The following is a 22,530-nucleotide window of genomic DNA, read 5'->3' as shown; positions in this document are numbered from 1 at the left end:
GATACCCCAGTATGAAGCCTTAGAACCTTCCATTTCCTGTGCCTAGGAGGGGAAGCAGGAGCATTTTACAAAGGAAATTGAGAAGGGGGTGCTCATGAGTTAGGAGGAAACCCAGTGCCCTCTGGCCTCCCAGAAATCAAGTATACAAAAGTTTCAAGAAAGAGGAAGTATTGCATGTGAAAACTTCTAGAGGTCAAGTATGATGACATTGTAAGATGACTTGAATTAGAATTTTCCATTGGCTTCAGCAATATTGAACTCTCCAGTGACTTGCTCAAGAGCGGTTTGATGGCATGGTGGTAAGGGGTGGTAGAGCCTTCGTCATGCTGTATGTGTTAATTTCCTCTTGCTGCTTAACAAAGTAACACGCCTAAAGGCTTAAAACAACACAGATTTATTATCGTGTAGTTCTGGAGGCCAGAAGGTCAGAATGGGTCTTCGGGGTTATTTATGGGTTGTCCTCTTGTTTTAAACCATTTCTAGCTACACCTTTATTCATTCTATTCAGTTCCTAATCTAAGGAGTTTAGGCTCTCCCAGGGCATTCACCTGGGAAACACTGAGAAGTTGAATGAATGCTTCGGGCTCAGCAGTGAAATCCGAAGCTAAACCAGGATTAGGGAGCAGAGTTAACTGAGGAAGGACAATAAAGCCATCTTGCCCCTCAGGAAGTCTTAAGGTAAATAGGGGAGATTGTGATAATGAACAGCCAAAGGATTACCAGTCCATTCACAGTTTTATGTAATTAGAACCAAGCATCACGGTGCCTGCTTGCTTCATCTCTTGAGAGCAGGAAACACAATAGTCAAAGTTTATCTTTTATTATTTTATTTTTTAAAATCCTGATTCAGAGAACTTCCAGTGTGTGCTGAAGACTGGTTTGCTTTCACAATTCCATTATCCCGTGGTTCTCTAACAACAGGCTGCTTTCTAAATAGAAGAATACCCCTTAGAAAATACATCCCAATTTCAAAATTAAGGTCAAAGCTTTTTTTTTTTTAATGATCAAAACAATATATATATCTTCTAAGAAGTTACTAGGCATTTGAATAATCAAAATCATTCCATGCCCTTGAGGGTATGCTGGTGGGTCTCCCCTCCTGTGTGATGTAATTCATCTTTACTTCCATGGCAACCATGTGCAATACAACCAATGAGAAGAATGACTTTTTGTTGGAGAATAACCAGATGGAGAAACTCATAACAGAGGATCCTAAAACCCTCCAAAATACCAAGATAAAGAAAAAAAACCTAAGTGGGTAGGAAAGAGCTAACATCCCACAATCTCAGCACAGAAGTGAAGATGCCCAAGAGCAGCCCAGGTAGGAGAGCTTTCTCTGTCAGATTCCAAGGAACATCCCCTGCCTGATGAGAGAGTCAGCACAGAAAAGCCACACCATGCTTCTGGCTGTTTTGGAAGCCTACTGGCAGCCACTCCAAGACAGCTGTGGAGCCCCATCCTCACCTGGAGGAGGGGGCTGCCCACGGGCTTTCCACCTGCCCCCTCCCCCTTTCCTGGTCTCTGCATCTTCCCTGCTGCAGAGCAGTCCCTTGTGCCTAACTGGAAGTTCGAGTTTGTCTAATTCATCTTTACTTCCATGGCAACCATCTCTTTCACCTCCAGGTCCTTGCATTACCGGGCAGTGGAATATTTCTGCAGGGCATTGTCTAGTCTCCTGGATGGTGACTCCACTTATCCCCAAGCCACACATCCAACATCCCATGGATTCCTAGCTCTCAGACACTTTCTGTCTTGAGTTTTGCATTCTTGGGCCTGCCCTGCAACCCCTCATAATCTCATGGGCACATCCATATATATAGGTGCTTGCTTTCTCAACTAATTCCTAAATCTAGTCAACTCTACCACCCTACCAGTAGCCTTACTTATTTACCAGCTGTATCCTTTTTCACCTTCATATGCTCACGAGATTCATCCATTTTCTCTAACCTTTCACCCAAAAGCAAAGCTAAGGAGGAGTGAGCACATGGGGACAAGAAAGAGCTCTTTCTCCAGGGAGCTCATGCATGCTGAGCCGCATGAGACTAGGTGGCTGTCCGTCTGTGGGAGTGAGAGTAAAAGCTTTGCTCAAAGTGGGGATCCTGCTTTTATGCTCAGTGATTCTACATGAGCTTCGAGTGTATCTTTGCAGACTTTTTGTTTTGTTTTTTAGATTAAATCCTTGTTGCCCTTCTCCCTGTGCTTTTGAGGGAGGGATGAATGAAGGAGTCTAAAGAGAAGCAAAACATTTTTGCTGAGTGTCTTGTTCACGTCTGTTGTGCACTGTGTGTATGGGGACAGATGATGTAGGATACAGACAGAAGCCTGCCTTCACCGAATGTATAGTCTATGAAGGGGCAGATATTAAACAATCTCCCAAATTAAAGTATAAGGACAAACTTTAAGTATCCTAGGAGAAAGACCAGCAGGAGTGCCTAATATGGACTTGTGTATCAGAAAAAGGCCTCTTTGAGGATGAGTTGTGTTAGCAGGTAGGGAGCAGGGCAAAAAGGAGTTCAGTCAGAGGTCAGACACGCATGAAGCCCTCGGGGTGGGAAGGAACTCGGGGCCCTGGAGGAAGGGAGAGCAAGGGAGACATGCCAACTAGGTGGGAGAGTGGCTGGTAGGGTTGTGGGAGCTTGCAGTCCCGTGGAGGCCAGGCTGAGGATTGTGCATCCTCTTTGTCTTGCCACTGGAAGACTTTGCAGAGTTGTTCCTGGGGTGTGACATGACCCGCTTTGTATCAGGAGAGGCCCACTCTGGCTGTCATCTACAGAACATTGTGCAGGTGGTGAGACCAATTAGGACACCATTGAAAGCATCCCGGTGGGAGTCCTGGTATTTGGGCCAGGGAGGTAGGTGTGGAGATGGGCAGAAATGGAGGGACTGCAGGAGTATTTTGGAGGTAGAATTTTTTTTTTTAAAGATTATTTATTTGAGAGAGCGAGAATGAGAGAGAGAGAGAGAGTACATGAGAGGGGGGAGAGTCAGAGGGAGAAGCAGGCTCCTCGCTGAGCAGGGAGCCCGATGCGGGACTCGATCCTGGGACTCTGGGATCATGACCTGAGCTGAAGGCAGTCGCTTAACCAACTGAGCCACCCAGGCACCCTTGGAGGTAGAATTTACAAACTTGCTGATGGATTAAAAGGTAAGGCAAAGGAAAAAATACAAGATCACTCCCCTGATATTTAGCATAAGAAACTGGGTGAATTTGCGTAGATGGGGAAGACTTTTGGGAGGAGGAGGAGCCCAGGGTTAGAGAGAGAGAATCTCAAGCAGACTCACCGTTGAGTACAGAGCCCGACCAGGGGCTCGATCCCAAAACCCAGAGATCACGACCTGAGCCAAAATCAAGAGTCAGACGCTTCACCAACTGAGCCATCCAAGTGCTCCTGGCCAGAGCCTACTTTTAGGGAGACAACTTGGTGTGGTTGTGGTATTTGTCATGTGCCCAGCACTGTGTGAAGCACATGGTTAAGAGTTTAGCAAATGTGGGCTTTCTTTCCCTTTTCTGTTCCTGTGGGCTCTTTGTATTCTGCTTAGCCCCCAGCAGACCTAATGGCCCTTCTAAACTTGAATGGTGGGTCTATCTATAATCGGGCACCCACATACATGCAGTTCTAGAGCCTGCCATTAAGCAACCTTGGTGGTTTCATTTTCAGTCCTGACCAGGAAGGTCTTAAAATTATTGGATGTGCCACATGGATCATTTATTACTCAATTTCCCTACACCGTGGTGTCCCAACACTGATCCTCACACTGGGAGACTCTCCAAGTCCCCAAAAGGTCTCTGGTCATACAATTATGAGCGATCGCGTATCTTCATGGGCCCTTCTTCTGTGAGTACATCAGGATTAAAAATAAGACATTCTTGAGGGATAGCATTTTTAAAAAATTGCTTTTGGTCATTACTGTGGTGGTTGTAATTTCTTTCTAAATAAAAACCAAGGGGCAGATGAGAGACGTGATTCTAGGCCTGCATAAATGGTTTGATTGGCATGGATGCCAGTCTGAGGCTGAGTTCACAGTTGCATGGATATTCTGCTCTTACCTTTGGTTTTCTGGATCTGGCCCTGCATGGTATACTGATGTGGTGCCATTGGGCCAATAAAGTTAAGACCCAATCCAAGGTCACAAATGTGCATATCTGAAGGGGCTGGGAGGGTAAGGAAACTGAGGGAGGCAAGCGCACAGAAGAAACCTCACAGAGATTCTAGACTTCACTAGATTTCACTTTAATTTTCTCCTCTTTGAAAACAGAGCAGTTCTTTAAGCATAGGAACAGTGAGAAGGAAGAAAAATCCCCTCAGTGCTGTGGAAACAGTAGGGAGGCATCTTATTTGGTCCAAAGAGGGTAGCTGTCATTAAAAAAAAAAAAAAAAAAGAACAAACCCAAGTTGGAAATCTGCATTTTACAAAATGTGAAACCTTCAGATTTAAAAGTACTGGCTCACAGTTTTGGGGTCACTGTTAAAGTAGACAATATGTGTGCCGACCAGATGCAGCTTGGGGCTAGCTGACTTTTACAACCTCTGACTGGTGAGGTCAGCTCTGTGATTAGCTGAATGTACTTTCCTTTTAATCAGATGGTTTTTCTTACTTATCACAAATGCCTTTCTCACTTATCATGATGGAGAAGATCCAAAAACATAGCAGCTTCTTATTCCACTGATTTCAACCCACGTAAGGCTGCCTTGATTAAATCTGGGAGTGAGGGCTGGGCTGTAAGACACATACTTGTGGGAGCTAGAGTTATCAAAATGTGGGTAGAACTTGGACTTCTTAAAGCTTTCATTCATGCTTCTGTGAAATTTTTTCATACATTCCCATTGTGAAAGTATACATTTTTTGCCAATTATCTAAGAGTTTGTGTACTCTATGGACACTCTACTTTTTGTACAATTGGAGAGAGACGGTGTCTTCTCTCACTTGTGGCTTTTTGCACATTTGGTCCTGCCTTTCTTGTCATGAATATACTTACTGTCCTTGAACAACTAAAATAACTGAAAATACCATGGATGCCATTAAAAAGACCCTCCTTTAACACAAAAACCTACAGGCATGTTGGCCCGCACCCCATCTCTCCACTCAGAGAATCAGCTGTCTAATTATGAATGTTTAAACACAGAATGAAAACATGATGTTAGTAAGTGGCAAGAGGGTGTGGCCATTGCTTGAAAATGCTGTTTTTTGCTATTGTCTGAGGACATCTGACTCGAACAGAAAATAATACAGTGACAGTTTCCTTTTTCACCCATTTCAAGCTTGACAATAAATATTCTTTTATTCATTTTTATTCAATATGCATTTATAGCAATGATTGGCAGAGATACTAAAATACTTAACCTATCAAATAGTATTTAATAAAAGTCTTTTGTCTCCCATCAGCCCTGGGAGGTTAGTATAAAGCTTATATGTGGGAACATTTTAATTAATATGCATACTTTTACTGACATATTTTAAAATACTTTGCTAACCTAATAATGTCAGAGTTAGTAGCATTAAAATATTATGATGATCACAGAAATTGTAAGCCTTACACAAAAGGTGCTTAAGAAATATTTGTCGGATGATATTTGACAAATGGAGTATGAGTTACCTATCCAGGGAGAATGGGACTTAACGTTTGTGGGTTTTTTTGAGGTGGTTACTTCTGGAGCATGGCACAGATAATCTGAGACATCTTCAAGTGCAGGTCATCAGAAAATGGACTGGTGAAGCATTTGCTATCTTCACATCCGTTAAGTTGCTTCTTGGGCTGAAGAGTTGAAAGGGATAAATTATTAGGAAAAGGGTGCTGGAGCTTGATCCTTAAAGGTCAGATTAGGGTGAATGAAGCAAAATTTCTTCGCTTGTCTAAGTTGCAAAAATGATTGATCTCCGATGTTTCCTACAAGTTAAGTTTTGATTTCATGAAGAGAATTGCCTTTAAGTACCAGAAAACCTCAATTTTGGTCCCATTTCTGCCATTGTCTTACTGTGTGATTCTAAGAAAGTTGATAAACCTCTCTGGGTATTGGGTTCCTTAAAATAAGTGTGTTTAGGGGGTACCTGGTAGCACAGTTGGTTGAGCGTCTGACTCTTGGTTTTGGCTCAGGTCATGATCTCAGGGTCATGAGATCGAGCTCTACGTTTGGCTCTGCACACAATTCGGAATCTGCTTGAGACTTTTTCTCCCTCTCCCTCTGCTCCTTCCCCCTGTGCTTGGATGCACACGCTTGCTCTCTCTCTCAAATAAATAAATAAATCTTAAAAAAAAAAAAAAGATTGCTCTGTTCTGTTTCATCCTTTTCTCTGATTTTACTTTAAAAATAAAAAATAGGTATATGTTTCTTGTTCTTCTTAGTGATGTTATTAGGAACAAAGAAAATAATATATGTACAACATGAAGCTTTCAGCGATACATAAGGACCCAAGTGCCAAATCACTGTCTACTTGGAATCACCATTACTCCTTCTCCATCCTCCCCTGAGTAGCAAGGGTATAAATCCCAGAACTACACACAGCTCCTGGAATACCTTTCTCCACATGGTTCCCAGTGAGAGCCAGGCAATAAAGGGCACTCTCACGAGCGGTGCAAGAGAAGAAGCTATTACTCTCTAGTGGCAGCTGAAAACAGCTGTGTGGGGAAACAGACCCGAGGTTAGCCGTGGCTGCAGGACAAGCACCCAGGAATCACACAGTTTACACTACAAGCATCTGGCATCGACGGTAGCAGCTCCCAGAGACTTAGGACAGTAGCCACAGCCTGTTGGCCAGCTCCCTTAAATTACCCCTTCTCGCAGAAGTTTCCCTCTTACTGCCCTACCCTTTCCAACAGTTCCCTGTGCCTCTAAGACCTTCCTCCTTGCAATCCCTCAGTGGGCTTCTGTGTCCCTCCTGGGGTCCTGACTGATACATGCCCATAAAATCCCCGCTTCCTTCTGATTCATGCCCACACCCTTCACGTGAGCGAGTTATCCACCCAAAGGAAACAAGGTCTTGAGTGACTTCTGTTTCTGGCTGTAGAAATGCCCAATGTAGCCCGAAACAAACATTATAAGACACCTAAAACGTTGACTAAAATATTTTTGAAAAGATGTTTAAATGTCTGACTTCTGACAAGAAAGTAATGGAAAGTCCCCAAAGCTAAAATAAAACCAAAGAGGAGCTAACAAAAAGAGGGAGGTACAATATTCGAAGAAGGAGGCCATCCTTGAAGAGAGAGTCACATTATTTCCTAGAATTTTTGAAAAAGTAACCCTCAGATTCAAGAAGTAGCAAAAATCCCCACGCAGGATGAAGGGCAGACATCTAGCCACTGTGTGACTGTGGACACCTTACACATGAAGAAGATGCCAGAAGCAGCCAGATTAACAAGATGGATTTCCCAAATAGTAACTGCTGTTAGACTGATAGCTGGTTTCTCATTAGCAACAAAGAAGCTGGAAGACAGTGAAGTAACAGCTTCAAGTCTTGAAGAAAAAAACCTGCCAGCCTATTTACTCCCTGAAAGTATCTTCTGAAACAGAGGCAAGATAAAGACATTTTCAGATGCACGGAAATAAACTTTATCACCTACAGACCCTCAGTAATGGGAAAGGCTAACGGGAATGCTCCAGGAAGAAGGAAAATGATCTCAGAAGGGAGGTCGGAGATACCAAAAGCAAATGGCAAGCAATTTGTTCAACTTATGGTGATTTAAAAAAAGAATGAGTTAAAATGCTGGATGAAAATAGAATGTAAATTGGGAGGAGGATGGTTGGAATGAAGGCATTCTAAGGCTGCCTTGGATTGCGGGGGGTGGGGCTAGAGATAATGACTTCTATTATACACTACCAAGTTAAATGAGCACGTTATAATGTCTAAAATAGCCACACGGAAATGGAGTGACTTCTGCATCAGCAGGAGCAGAAAAGCTGAAGAGGAAAAATAAAACTACACCGATGAGAATTTGAATCCATGGTCAGGAGCCGTTCCGAAGCATAGAGAAAAGCATGAGCACAGGACTCCATGTGGGATGGAGTCCCACGAATGTAGGTGTGCTTTACGGCCTTTGTGCAGGATTGAGTTATCTCCCCCCACCCCCCCGCAAGCATTTCTACTGCTCTCCAAGTCACAAATTTCTAAATTATGCAACTAACCCCTAATTGAACTATTCCAGTTAATAATGTAGTCAGACATGGAGAAAGGAGTGGCAACATAGGAAGGTCAAGATACATTTGAAGGGAAAATGCAAAGTTTCGAAAGTGCTCCTTCGGAAAGGATAGGCATAAGCAAAGAAGAAGAATGAATGATTCAGCAATCCATTTTTGTTCATCCCTTTATCAGGGGCAAGAGCCCTGGTCCCCAGGGCTTATTCCGCAGGCTGCTCTTTAATAATACTAAATTGTGATTATAGATGAATTTGGTGGCGTGTTCTCCTTTCTAATCCTGGCAGGTGTCCCTGGAGGGGAGGCCCTTAGACATTTCTGGCAATTAAGGAAAGGCTCTTGATCATAAAGTGATCACTCGAGGTGACCAAATTGCCTGCCTTCTATGCTGGGCAATCTGACAATTAAGCACAAGTGTGTGTTTCTTTATATTCTGGTGCATGCTGTTTAGTTTGTATATAAGTAATGTTCGGGGTTGGGTTTTTATGTTCTCAGGATTGCTTGATTTGCTTTCCCATTAACATCAGTGTGGGAGTTCTGCACAGATCTACAGAACCACCTGGGCTACCTCACCAGGGGAGGGGTGAAATGCAAGTCCTGTTTGCAAACTGGGATATGTCCCACTGAGAGATTTAACCAGAAACCAAACTCCCAGCTCTCCTCTGAGCCTCTGCTAGATGTGAATGTCCCAAGACAAAGACTTGGCCAACATAGGTGCTGCTTCTTCCCCACCCACACCCCGCAGTTTCCTAATCCCTTCTATTATTGTAAGTCAGAGTGGTCCATCTTGTCCCCTTAGCTTAGGGCCTTGCTGAAGCAAGATGGCAGCCTGCTGCTTGGCCACTTTTCTGAGACCTATTCTCTGGCTTCATGTCTTCCAACTGACCATTCTATGAGAAGATGAAAGACATCCCTTCTCTCTACCACCCGAGGCAAAGACAAATCTCAAGCTATAACTTCAGTTTCCTGAGCCCTGCCCTGATTCTTACCAGGATTTTGGGGGGTGATGGTGGGGTTGGCTAATTAGGAGTTTCCTTCTGGGCAGACAAGCCACACGAAAAAGAAGCAGGAAATCTTCTCTGAATGGAACAGACCCATAATAAGTATCATCTATGCTTTACTCTGCTCATTCCTCTTATTCTGGTCACCAACTATCACCACATGGCCAAACCCGGGGCTCCTGCTTTTGCCCCCAACTTACTCACTTCTCAGCAGCATTTGGCATAGTAGGCTTCTTCCTTCTTGAAACTCTACTTTTTTGGCTCAGTTGATACTATACTGACTAGCTTTCTTCCTGCCTTGGTCTCTGCTGTGACCTCTGCCTGCCCTCTAAATCATGGTGTGCTTCCGGGCTAGCCCCGGGCCATCCTCTCTGCCAGCACTCTCTCCCTAGGAACATTCATCCTCATCCCAGTGCCCAGTCTGCAGCCCAGCCCTCCTTTGAGTTCCTGACTCGCATCTAACTGCCTACCTTACACATCTGTTATAGACATTATCTATAGGAGTGTCCCAGACACCTTTAGGTCAACAGGTCCTGAAGTGGACATGTTATACTCACTGCCAAATCTGGCCAGGGCTCCTCTTTCTCAGAAAATGGAGCCGCCATCTTGCCAATTGCTCAAGACAGAAACCAGCATTGACCTTGCCACCTCCCACCATCCCATCACCCTCACATCCAATCCATTAGCTAATCCTGTCCATTCTGCCTCCAAAATGTTTAGCAAATCTGTTCACTTTCTAGCTCCACACTGCCAACAGTGTGTCCACAGTCTCTTCTCATCTAAAGCACTCACCACCTCCAAACTGGTCTTCCTGCTTCCATGCTCAACCTTCTCCATATAAGAGCAAAATGGATTGAAACTGAGTATTCCCTCCTAATACTCTTCAGTGATTTTCTGTTATACTTAGAATGATACCCAAACTCCCTCCTGTGGCCTGCCATGTCTGATGAACCTGGCCTCTGCTCTGAGCCTGCCACCCTTATGGAGCTCTTTCCTATACCAGGACCTTTGCACATGCTTTGTCCTCTTTATCAGAAATGTTGTCCTCCTGCTCTTTCATGGCTCGCTCTTATCATTTAGGCCCCAGCTCAGAAATGACCTCTTCAGGATGGCCTTCCCTGTCTACCCTAATTAAAGTATGCTGCCCCACTTTTCTTCTGGTGCAGATTCCTGTTTGTTTCTTTCATAACATATAATATGATTGGTATCTATGTGGTTTTTTACTTGTTTATGGAAAATCTTGCTGACTAGACTCTAAGATCTACAAGGGCAGGGACCACATACGTTTACCTTTTTTTTTTTTTTTTTTTTTTAAGAGAAGGGGAAAAGCATAGGGAGAGGGAGAGAGAGAATCTCACCACCCTGAGATCATGACCTGAGTTGAAATCAAGAGTCAGACGCTTAACCAACCGAGCCACCCAGGTACCCATATTTATCTCTTAATCCTAGCACCTCTCACAGCACCTAGCATGAGGTAGGCCCTTATTAAAGATTGTTGCATGGAAGAATGAATGAACTCTTCACCTCTTACTCTGGTAGCTTCCTTGTGCCCTTGACTGGCCCCACAATTCCTCCTCAGGGGCGGAGTGGGATGTGCTGGGGTGAAGGGGGTGTTGGAGGCAGAGAGGAAGCTTTAGGAGGCCTGCCTTTAGAGTCTGTGGCTGACACTAAATGCTTTGAAACTGTGAGGTGTTCTTTTGTTCAGAAAGTTCTAAGTGAGGAGAATTCTAGAGGGATTACTGATGTCTTGAAATATCTATGCGGATTTTGGTTGTTCTTTCTGACACATGATATACTACTGACTGATGTATGTTCAAAGAGATGCACAGAGTCATGGTAATTACATATCTTTTATTAAAAGAAAAATACTGTTTTTTTCTGATGGGGACTGTGGCTGGGAGGTGAATGTTCTCTGGCAGGCTTTTCAGGCTTACATCTTCCTCTGTTACCACCATCAACAGATGTTAATTAGGTAACTGAGTATTCATGTAGCCAAAGGGAGTTCAAAATAGCCATTGAATCAGGGAAGAAGACTGGCAGAGGCTGAAACTAAGAAGAATGAAGACATGACCACGTTGGAGTTAACCAGATGAAAGAGAGGTGGTCAAAGAAAAAACAAGGAGAATCCATTGAAAAAACAGCCTCTTTCCGTCTCTGTGAAAATGTGTGAAAGGTCAATTCCCCAGCCTCTTTATTGCCAGGCTTGCTTGGTTGATAATAGATCCAACCATGGGTTTCTGCTGATGAGCAAAGAGGCTACTACTGGGGTGCATTAGTAAATGTATGTGAAAAGTGAACCCACAAATGTAGAACTTCAATAGAAATAGAACAAGTTCTTTGGTGACTGCCATGGAACCTAATGTTTGAACACCTCAATAGTAATCAAGAGTCTTCTTTATGTTGAGGGCAGAATAAAAAAAAAAAAAAAAAAAGCCTCATAAAGGCAAGGGAGAGTTCAGCATTTCACTTCCCTTAATAGGAACCGATTTTACCAGTAAAAATTCAGATTTTAAGGTAAACAAAACAAAACCAAAACCTTTGTGGTTTTTTTTTTTTTTTTCTGAGTGTGGAAACCAAAAAGTGCAGGATTATTTCAGAGGGTTATTCCAGAGAGTTCTCCTAGTGTGAACTAGTAGGAATAAAAGCTTGTGTGTTTTGGGCATCGCTCTCAAAACACATCTAGGAGCTCATAAAAGCCACATTTTACTATTCAGTGGTGAGAAGGAATTTTGTGACCTTTTGAGAAATTTTGTTTTGTTTTTCCTAAGAAAACCGTGATAAGGAAGTGAAGCAAATTTCTTGGCTGTGGGAGGATTGTCTCAGTGCCCCAGGCTTGCATTCCCAGGGGTGTAGGGGGATCTGAGCAAGCATACTGTCATCAAGTTGTCCTGAATGTAGGTTCCCAAATTTTGCACTTAGAAAGTTGTTTTAGTTTCTACCCAGCCTTAGGGTTTGTAGAACCGATGGCAGTGGCAGCCACAGAGACATCGCCATGCTAGCCCTTCCCCCGTGCCCAGGGGCTCCGAGGTCCAAGCCCAAGATTACCATGAATAAAAGGCTAAAACCCAGAGGTACAGGGAACTGGACAAGGAACAATGGGAGTCAACCTGGAAGGAAGAACAAGCAATTTGGGAACACAAGGAACAAGCTCCTGGTTACTCATTGCAGCCTTCTTGTCTTTAAAACCGGGTTGGGGAGGAGGGGTGCTCATGCCTTGATACCTTCTCAACACTTGACACATTTGACCATATTTATCAAAAATTTCTCTTTCCTTCTTTACCTTACCTCCAGACTTTTTTTTTTTTTAAGATTTTATTTGTTTATTTGAGAGAGAAAGAGAGGGCACAAGCAGAGGGAGGAGCAGGCAGAGGGAGAGGGAGAAGCAGGCTCCCTGCTGAGCAGGGAGCCCAATGTGGAGCTCAATCCCAGGACCCGAGCGGAAGGCAGAGGCTTAACCCACTGAAGCACCCAGGTGCCTCACCTCCAGACTTTCTAACTGCTCCTTGTCAACTACCTCTGTAAGATGCTCTTCCTTTGCTAATTAATTACTTAAATCAGGCATTCTCAACAGGGATTAATTTTGCTCACCAGGGGACATTTGGCAATATGTGGAGACAGTTTTGATGGTCACAACGGAGGGGGGTTGGTATCTAGGCATATCCTGGCATCTAGGGAGTAGAAGCCAAGGATGCTGCTAACCATCCTATAATGCCCCTCCTGGCCACTGCCTCCTCTATGGGTGAGACACCCCTGCAGTGAGCTCATGCGTCCCTCGTCACCCACCCACAGACTACCCCTAAATCAACCAACTACTTGTGTTCGGGAAAGTCATCAGCCAGCAACTGCGGCTCTTGCAGAACAGCTGGTGAGTCCCTTTAGGAATACCCTGATGGGTCAGCAAGGGAGAGCCAGAGTCAGGAAGGAGAAATTGTGGAAACCCGTCCATCATGGGATCAGTCATGTGGGGAGTTTGGAACTCTGCCCTGGGGCCTGTGCTTACAGGGTGCTTTCCTGCATTGCTCTTATCTCCCAGGGAGACCAGCTGCCTACACATTGTGTCCTTTATTGCCACCGTGATGTGATATCTGAGGGGAGGCAGTGGTGCCCTGAGACAGCGTAGCTCTTAAAGCAAGAGTAGATTCTCGTGCTTCTGAAACTTTCTCTTTCTTGAAAAGAACAGTCTCCTCCCTCCAACTGCCCATCTGTCTATGTCTTAAAAACAAGTCTCCATGTGTGCTATCTGGAGCCAGGCACAGAAGCAGGGAGGAAGGGTGGATTACACACTGATACAGAGGAGGAGATACAAAGAAAATAGCGAACAAAACCTGGGGGGGTTCCACCTGGCCCGATCTCCAAGCGGAGAGTCATGGCCAGCAGATCCCAAAGTGAGCAAAGCACAGCTTCTCTGCTAGTTACGTAGGTTTTGACTTCCTGCGGGGCTGCCGGCTCCTGGATGGTGACACCCCTTAATTGAGTCTCCAACTGAGTTGCCATGACATTGACACCCTGAGCTTGTTCCCGGTAGTCAAATTGCTCACAGGTTTCCCTGTGACCCGCAACACCCACTTTCAGCCTTTGAGGCACCATCGATAGGTGATCAGCCTGAAGAGGGATTGATGTGACCATGTGACCATGGACACAGCCTGGCACGTGGCTAACGGTGTCAGTTGAATGTGGCCTCTGCAGCTGTCTTCTCATACCAGAACGCCAGACTGTCCTCCTGGGCTAGACGGAACACTGTCCCTTCCTCTTCTGCCCCACTCCCTTGTTTCACTGATTTGTTCATTAATGCCAGAAATAGTAAGTGACCAGAGTAGGTCAAGTACTGTGTTGGGCAACTGGAGATGAAATGGGGATAGCCCTAAGCCTCCAGTTGGTTCCATCCTGTTAGGCCCATATCAGGTGAACGCAATCATGTGATGCTATGATGTGCATGAGCACGGGGAGGTCCAACTGTACCAGGGAAGGGTACCTACTGGACATTTCAGGATGGCTACAAATGCTCCCTGGAGGTAGGACTATCTACACTGAGCCCTGTAAGGCGTGGAGGAGGTGGAGGAGGTCGATGGAGGGGAGGGACAAGTGTGTGATGTATCGGTGGTGAGGGAGGGACCTGTGAGTGGAGGAGGAGTAATTAGGGGGTGAGAGTGGGGTCAAGGCTGTAGGTAGGAGCAGCAGGGCATAGAAATAAAATGGGCAAGGTGACTCGATCATCAGGGGCTCTGCAGGCTGAATTCAGGACTTAATTCTACTGTGTAATATATAAGTTCAAATACAGAAAATTGGGCAAAATGTGTTTATTAAGCAGAGGAGGAGTCCCGAAAAAGTAGGAGATGAGAGCTTTGTCCTCAGAGTTTATAATCTGGTGAGATTAGGAGGAAAAAAAAATTGCGTAAAAATTAAATTGACAGCATAAAAAATAAAACTGAATGTAGCTAAGCCCTGCAGAGTCAAGTGCAGCCCCAAAGAGCTGTGGGAAGGACAGGAGCATGAGCATCTCGTGCAAAGGCAGCATGTGACGTGGGTGTGGGGTGGACGTGACGTGGGCCCCACAGGTTGCAGGAAGGGCTGGGCACTCAGCTCCCAGAAGCGGGTTGTTTCTTTGGGGAGGCTTCTTATTTGCAGGAAGGGGCTGTCAATATTACCACTGACTGAATTCCTCTGAGCACTTAGATCTCTGTGTCATCAACAATGTATAATATCTCTACTTCAGGCTCTAAACAGAGAATAAAATACTGACTGTTTGACTCATAATGGAAACAAAAACACCCAATGGGGGAAAATGGTATTTCTGGAGTCCATCTACTATTCAGATCACCGGAAGCCTACATAATTCTACAATATTATCTCCTTACTGGCAGAATCCCCTTCCAGAGATTGCGTTTTATTATTTTGCCTTCAGATTTTATCAGTTTATGGAACCTAGATCTCTGAACTGTTCTGCTTCGGGGACACCACCTGCTAGTGGAAAATACTAGTGGAAAAACTTGATTTCCCCTAAACAAAGACAAACAAAAAAAGGGGGACTGTTCATTCCATCTCTCTCTTTTTACTTTGGCTGTCCGGAAACCTATTGCTGTTTGAATCTCAATCACAGCAGCCCAGCAAACCTCTGGTTGGCATATTTGCATTTCAGTGTTTTCCTGGGTCCTGATTTTCTTTTATACCTTCTCACGTTAACGTGTGTGCTTTTGGTTGTGAGGCATCTCAAAGGTGTGTGTGGCTGGTTGGGAGAGAAGAATTAAAGAACTCCTTAAATGGAAAAAGGAGGAATTCTAGGGAAGGGAATAGAATGAAAGACCAGGATAAGGAGGAGACTGGTTTGAGTCAAAGGATGGGGAGCCCATTGAGACACTGTGGAAAATCAGAGGGAGAGATGAGATTAGGAAAAGAAGGTAGACAGTGGACCGAGGCAACAGGGAGCCACTGAAAGTTTCTGAGCAGGAGTAGTAATGTGAAACTTGTTTTCGGAAGGTTGGTGTAATTGCAATGTTGAGTATGTACAAGATAGGAAAAAGCTAGGGAGGTGATGCTGGGGAGAATAAAAGGCTGGGCAGCTGTGGGAAGAGTTAGAAGGGAATCAAGTTTGGATATAAGACATGAAGGAATGAGTCGTTGATTACAGCAGGACTGTAGGGTCCCAAGATCGCAGGTCTTTCTTCTACCTCACCCTTAACTGGGTCAAATCTAAATGGCCACTTCTTCACCAGGCGGGATGCTGTCAAAGCCAACTAGCTTCCTATTAGAAGAATACTGCCTTGAGATGTTGGTCAAACTACATATTAACCCAAAGGACCACAGTGTAGTAAGTAAGAAATCACTTAGAAACCCTCTTTAGAAGATCCAGAAAGTTAGTCTTTAACCACCTGTTCAATTCATGTACGAGTTCATAAGTAACACCCTGCTTTCCTTCCTCAGCCCAATGGAGCATTTACTTCTCTTTCCAGGTCACATTTCTCCCAACCTTTTATTATGAAAATTTTCAAACCAAGTACAGTCGAAAGAATGTTACAGTGATCACCTGTGTTATCCGCCACTTAGATCCTACTCTTCATAGTTAACTGAATTTGCTTTATCTCGAATCTGTGCATCTACCCATCCATCAACTCATCTTATTTTTGGTATATTTCAGAGTAAATTGCAAACAGTACTATTCTTCCATGGTAAATAAGACTATTGGTTTTTAACTTACGTTTTCTGAATTTTTACCAAGCTGGGCTGTGTTAGCCCACTTAGGAAGACTGTAAAGATCAAAGGGAAGCCTGTGGGTCTTTCTGTGGGTGGTTTATCTTCCCAATCCCCCTCCCCAGACATTTAAACATTGACTCTTTAATTATAGTGGTGCCTAGACTGTGCACTAGAGTTTCGAGAAAGTGGAAAAGGGAATTTTTACAAATCCAATCACTGTGTCTTCTAAAGTCTGGTATTTGAGCCCGAAAAGACTCCTGCAGGTAGTGTAGGTAGAAAAATTTATAGAAAAAGAAAAAAGTTGTCCCCAGATGTATAAACAATATAGTCCATGTCTACATTTCTGGATTTCCGTGTATCAGATGGACCTAAAGCAAAAATGTAACTGTAACAACATAGGGGTTCATAAAGAATACAGATGGTTTCTGCTTTTGGATACAAAATATTCCCAGGAAGACCTTCACTATTGTCCCAACCTGTGGGTTTTAGAGGCAGAAACTACAGTGGTGAGGAATGAGGTACAAGGTTTTAGCTGGCAAATGAATGGTAGTTACCGAAATCAGAGATGGCCTTATTGGGAATTACAAAACAATTATTACTGTGTGTTTTTACCACATGTAGTTTTTGAGCTTAAGGAACATGATCCAGCATTGTATTAATGAGCCTGAGTATAATAGCATTCTATTAAGGTTTGTTTTGCCTCCTTTTCATGTCTGTTGTATTTATGTTTAAGTTTTAATTGATGTTTTGGCCATGTGTTTGCCCCTGAAGAGATTTTGTAAAGGCTTTCTTTTTTTTTTTTTTTTTAACACATAAAGTGTTATATTCCAGGTATAGTAAGTAAAACTTACCCTTCATGTCCTCAGAAATGAGATCTTGTCAGTGTAATAAAATTTTATTTAAAAATATCTATATATTGGGCGCCTGGGTGGCTCAGTTGGTTAAGCGACTGCCTTCGGCTCAGGTCATGATCCTGGAGTCCCTGGATTGAGTCCCACATCGGGCTCCCTGCTCAGCAGGGAGTCTGCTTCTCTCTCTGACCCTTCCCATGTGCTCTCTCTCATTCTCTCTCTCTCAAATAAATAAATAAAAAATCTTAAAAAAAAATAAATAAAATAAAAATATCTATATATTAGTACCATAAACAAACCGAAAATATTGTCTTAGAGACTTGGGGAAAAGGACCTCAGTTTGGAAAACGTCAATGTAAGGAATTGATTCTCAAATGTAAGCATTGCCTGAACAGAGGGAAGGAAGCGAAGTTTGAGACCGAACACAAAGTGGGCGATATTATGTAAGGTCTTTATGAGAAACAGCATCTCAAGGAGAAAGCCTCTCCATGATCAGTCCAAGAAGGTCGATGCTGGCTTTTTTCTCTTGGTCAACTCAAAGCAACACAAGGGCTAGTCTGACAAGGAAAAGAAATCGAGGAAAGAGGCAGAGATCATATTTTTAAATGTTATTATCTGATTTTTAAAATGTAGAGGCTCCCTGAATTTCCTTCACTGGAGGAAATTAAGTGCTCTTGGCCCCCCGAGGATCTTAGAGATAAGAGTGTGACCATCCTAAGCTTATGGATTTAGTCTTTGGAGCCTTCGTGACAGTGATGAAAACCTGTTGGCTCCATGGGTTATCTCAGGGATTAAGGCTTGCCTCTTTCGCAAGAATCAGGAAAATGCATCCCATGGTACGTTTAGCCTCAAACCAGGGAAGCTGTTTATAACAGCTACGTCCCTACTAGTATGAGGCGAGTAAAAATAAGTGCTCATTATGGTTCACGTCACCCCTCAAGTGACCTTTTAAGAATGCTCTGCGGGCTGGTAAATTTCAGTACTTATGCACAAGGCTATTTTTCAGCCAGGGAATCTAAAGTGCATGACTATACTAATACTTAAATCACTTCTTCATGCTTAGAGTTCCATCACCAAGATATTCAGATGGAAGTAGGCACTACACCAAGGACAGGAGGAAAAGGCATGATTTAGTAGAAAAGGATGGGAAAAGAGCAACACTGTCCTTTTAACTAATGCATCTGGAATGAGATATTTAAAGAAAAATCTCCCAAAATGATGGCTAATTGACAAGGAAAGATAATTTGATTCCATCGTCTCTGTTCACACATACTATTGTTTCAGCCCGTGATGTTTTGTTTACTCTGGAAGGAAATATTTTACCCCCTCTGAGATAATTAATTTTTGTCAGCTTCACTGTTTATAAGGGAAACTGAGAAACTGTTAATTGAAATACAGAATGAGTCACTGTTTTTAGTAATTTTTGGCAGCATTCTAATTTGTGTCAATCCCAGCCTAATTATTAGATTTTTTGGAAGCAGAAAGCATATTTTATTTTTCTCTTACTGATTTTTTCTTCCTTTTTTAAAAAAAAAATATGTGCAGCTTGACAAAAGTTATACAATTGATACGAACATGAGGTAAAATACCAGCACATTTGAAATACCAAGAGGTTTAATGTGTTACACTTGGCTCTTCACACTAGCCCAGTGTTTAGAAAGTTCACAGACTGTGGTCTTCCTCCTACCCCCAGCTCCGACGAAAAAATGTGGTTCTTTTAAAGACCTTTTAGCTGGTATTAAGCCACAGTATATGGCCCGTCACTAATGACATCACTGAAGTAAACTTCCCAGAAGTCATCAGGGAGAATTCATTTGGAAATCCAATTGAATGTCACTTGCAAAGGGCAGGCTTCTAGAAGAGGTGACCAGTCATGCATTCCTGAGTTATTTGTTGTAAAAGCATTAATCACTCTGAACTCATTTGCTCCTAATGTGAACACACTACATTATTCCACAGGAATTCTGTTCCCAATGATCATTAATGTAGAGATCTGAAGCTGCTGACTATGGGCAGGGTTAATAAAATCCGTCAGATCAATGGCCAAGATAATGGAACTGTTAATGCCTTCTAATAGAAGTTGGATCTTCCTGGTTGCGGCAGAGTGAAAGCAAGGTGGAGAGGCAGGTGGCTGTGCTGGGCAAGTGGCCCCATCACTCACCTCCCGAGGTGGCCTCTGGGTGAAAAGAGCATTGATGTCAGTCGCCTGGCATTGCCAGGGCTCTGAGGCAGTGCGGCTGAGAGCGTGGGCAGCAGTTGTGGGCTGGGGAGCAAGCCACGGGGCGGCCACGGGGCAGCTCTGAGACTCTGCTTCAGCTGCTTGTCTGCCCGTATCCGAGCACCTGGCACTGTGGACATCCTAGAACCTTGCTTCACCCCACTCCAGGTCCACAGATGAGATGAAGGACATAATCACAGTGATAATCGTGACAATCATAGCTAATGCTCACTGGCAGCTCTCAGGGGCCGAGGACTAAGCCCTTTCCATACTCTAATCTCGGTCCTCAGAGCTGTACTCTCCATGACATGTGGACTATTCCGCATTTCATAATGGGGGAAGCTGAAGTTCAAACAGATTCAGTATCGAGTCCAAGGTCAGATTTGAAAGTGTGTGCCCGGGCGCCTGGGTGGCTCAGTCGGTTAAGCGACTGCCTTCGGCTCAGGTCATGATCCTGGAGTCCCGGGATCGAGTCCCGCATCGGGCTCCCTGCTCGGCAGGGAGTCTGCTTCTCCCTCTGAACCTCCTCCCTCCATGCTCTCTCTCATGCTCTCTCTCTCAAAAAAAAAAAAAAAAAAAAAAAAGTGTGTGCCCTTAACCACTATGCCCCTTTATTAGAGGGAGAGACACAGAAACTGTAGCCTAAAATCAGACCAAAGAAAGGTGCAGGACGTGCCAACTGACCTACATGTCTTGCCACTTGTACGTGCAACTGTCAGTATGTTCGGGACCAATCTTGGGCAAAGTCTATAAAAGCCATGGTTTGTCTGCAGTGTTGTTCCTCTAAACTTTGCTACTAAAATGTGGCTACCCGGGGCCTGTAAGAAGCCTCACTGCTTTGTGCCACCCACTTGCCACCCTGTTGGGGCCCCAGGAGAACCTCTCAGCCCAGCAATGCCCTATTAAGATTCGTTCCTTCTCATTCCACCCTTGCCCCATAAAAACTTGCCACATTTCTCGTCATCTGAGAGTCTTGATCTCCTGACTATCCCCTAGCTAGTTCAGGTCGAGTGAGAAGCTGTGGTCCCCTGGGGATGCCTCTGAGCACAACACTGATGTGACTGACAGCAAAGGCCACTCAGGGGGCTAGCACCCAGGGCCCCAGCAACATAGCTGGGCATGGGAGTACGGTGATATGGGCTCTGTGACATTTCTAAGCCCCAGCGACTATGGTTACTGAGGTGCTGACACAGCTGTCCGGGGGCTCAGGAATGGGAACGGGATGGAGTTCACAGGTGGAGGCTAGAGATGCAAGAGGCTGCCAAGAGCCGAGGAAAAGAGGGGCCGGGATGAAAGAAGAATGACAGCTGCAAATGTAGAAACTATAAAATACTAACACTATTAGATGTTCCCAGTAAGCAGTGTTCTCTGCTCACCCTACCCCCAGATCTTCCAAATACACATCATAAGTGCTAGACTACATGGCACAGGATAGAAATGCAGTCGGACTGAGTGAGAGAAATTAGCAAGAGGAAAATGCAGGGACCGTGCTGTGGAAGATTGTGTTGGCTGTGAAGAACATGAATGATTCGAATACAGGGAGAGAAGACATTCCACACAGAGCGTTGAGGCATGAACGAAAGTGTGAGGGTGGGAGCAAGCACACTGAGTACAAAGGGAGATGAAGGGAAACAGCCTTGTTTTAGGGGAGGGGTGGGTGTGTAAGTGTGTGTGGGGGGTGGTGGGGAAGAGGAGGACAATAAGCAGGAGCAAGAGGAGGGTAGCACATTACCAAGAGCCTTGGTGGCCAAACAAAGGAGTTTGGGCCAGCATGGAAGGCAATAGGGAGCCACTGCAGGCCCTGGGGCATCTAAGGAGCATGATCTAAGCCAAGTTAGGGGAAGTTTCATCTGATAGTTGCGTAAGAAGGTAGACTGGAGAGGAAAGAGAGAACTAGGGGCATGCCAGGCAGCTGGGGCAGCCTGACATTATGATTTATCATTTTCTCTCCTCCAGCACTCATCCATACTACCCTTCACACTGGCTGAAGTCATCCTCAGGCCACATTGCTATCCACAGAGGAAAAAAGGTCTCACCTTGTTGGCTCTTGCTAGCCTTGCATATATCAGCAGGTAAGAATTGCAGAGAGAAAATCTACTTAGACTTTTTCCTTCAGGACTATGAGGGATACTCTAAGAGGGCCTTTATCTTGGGCTAACAGGGATTTAACCATCACTAAATTTTTAGGTAGGAGAGATGTGTATTGTTTGGTGTTGATGCCATGGAAACATCACATGCACAAGGGTACATAGGCGTGCATGCACAGGCAGTAAGTCAGGCGTTCCTCTCTCCCTCTCATGAACAAGTCATCATTGCAAAGCTACACTTGTTACTTTCCCCCAGAGAATATTGATCATTGGTTCCGTTTGCAAATAAAATATTTGGATGTTTATAGCAGCAATGTCCAAATAGCCAAGCTATGGAAAGAGCCCATTCATTGACAGATGAATGGATAAAGACGTGGTATAGATATACAATGGAATATTACTCCACCATCAAAAAGACTGAAATCTTGCCAATTGCAACAATGTGGATGGAACTAGAGGGTATTATGGTAAGCGAAATAAGTCAATCAGAGAAAGACAATTATCATATGATCTCACTCCTATATGGAATGTAAGAAACAAAAGAGAGGATCATAGGAGAAGGGAGGGAAAAATAAAACAAGATGAAACCAGAGAGGGAGACAAACCATAAGAGACTCTTAATCATAGAAAACAAACAGGGTTGCTGGAGGGGAGAGGGTAGGGGGGATGGGGTAACTGAGTGATAGACATTAAGGAGGGTACATGATGTAATGAGCATTGGGTGTTATATGCAATTGATGAATCGCTGAACTCTACTTTTGAAACTAATAATACACTATAGTATTAATTAATTGAATTTAAATTAAAAATATTAAATGGGAAAAATTTTAAAAAGAAAAAAAATAAAATGTTTAGATGGCTGAATGATCTGACGCATCCAAATATATTCCATCTAAAAAGGCATTTGACTGGTTGAGCATGCTAGGTTTGGCCCATTCCTGTTGCCTGTATTTTTATGGGCTCATTTCCATCAACATCTGGCACTAGAGCTCCTACAGGGCATTTGGGTAATTGCCCAGGGGCTTGCAGAACAGCCTCGTTTGAGGCAGGAGAGGT

General features: G+C 44.1%; 1 protein-coding gene across 1 annotated transcript in view; it reads left to right on the top strand.

The window, feature by feature from the left end:
- ADTRP (androgen dependent TFPI regulating protein) overlaps positions 1 to 22,530 on the top strand; it is a 61,038-nt gene that overhangs the window by 18,430 nt on the left and 20,078 nt on the right. The window contains exon 4 of the mRNA XM_034985679.1: positions 21,344 to 21,459. Within this exon, the coding sequence (XP_034841570.1) occupies positions 21,344 to 21,459 (116 nt within the window). The remainder of the gene's footprint in view (positions 1 to 21,343; positions 21,460 to 22,530) is intronic.

The sequence above is a fragment of the Mirounga leonina genome, unplaced genomic scaffold (assembly GCF_011800145.1).
Source record: "Mirounga leonina isolate KUSES-001 unplaced genomic scaffold, KU_Mleo_1.0 Mir_366, whole genome shotgun sequence".
In the NCBI taxonomy this organism is placed as follows: Eukaryota; Metazoa; Chordata; class Mammalia; order Carnivora; family Phocidae; genus Mirounga; species Mirounga leonina.
Note: the sequence above shows the minus strand (reverse complement) of the source record. Positions and strands in the feature narration are given on the sequence as shown.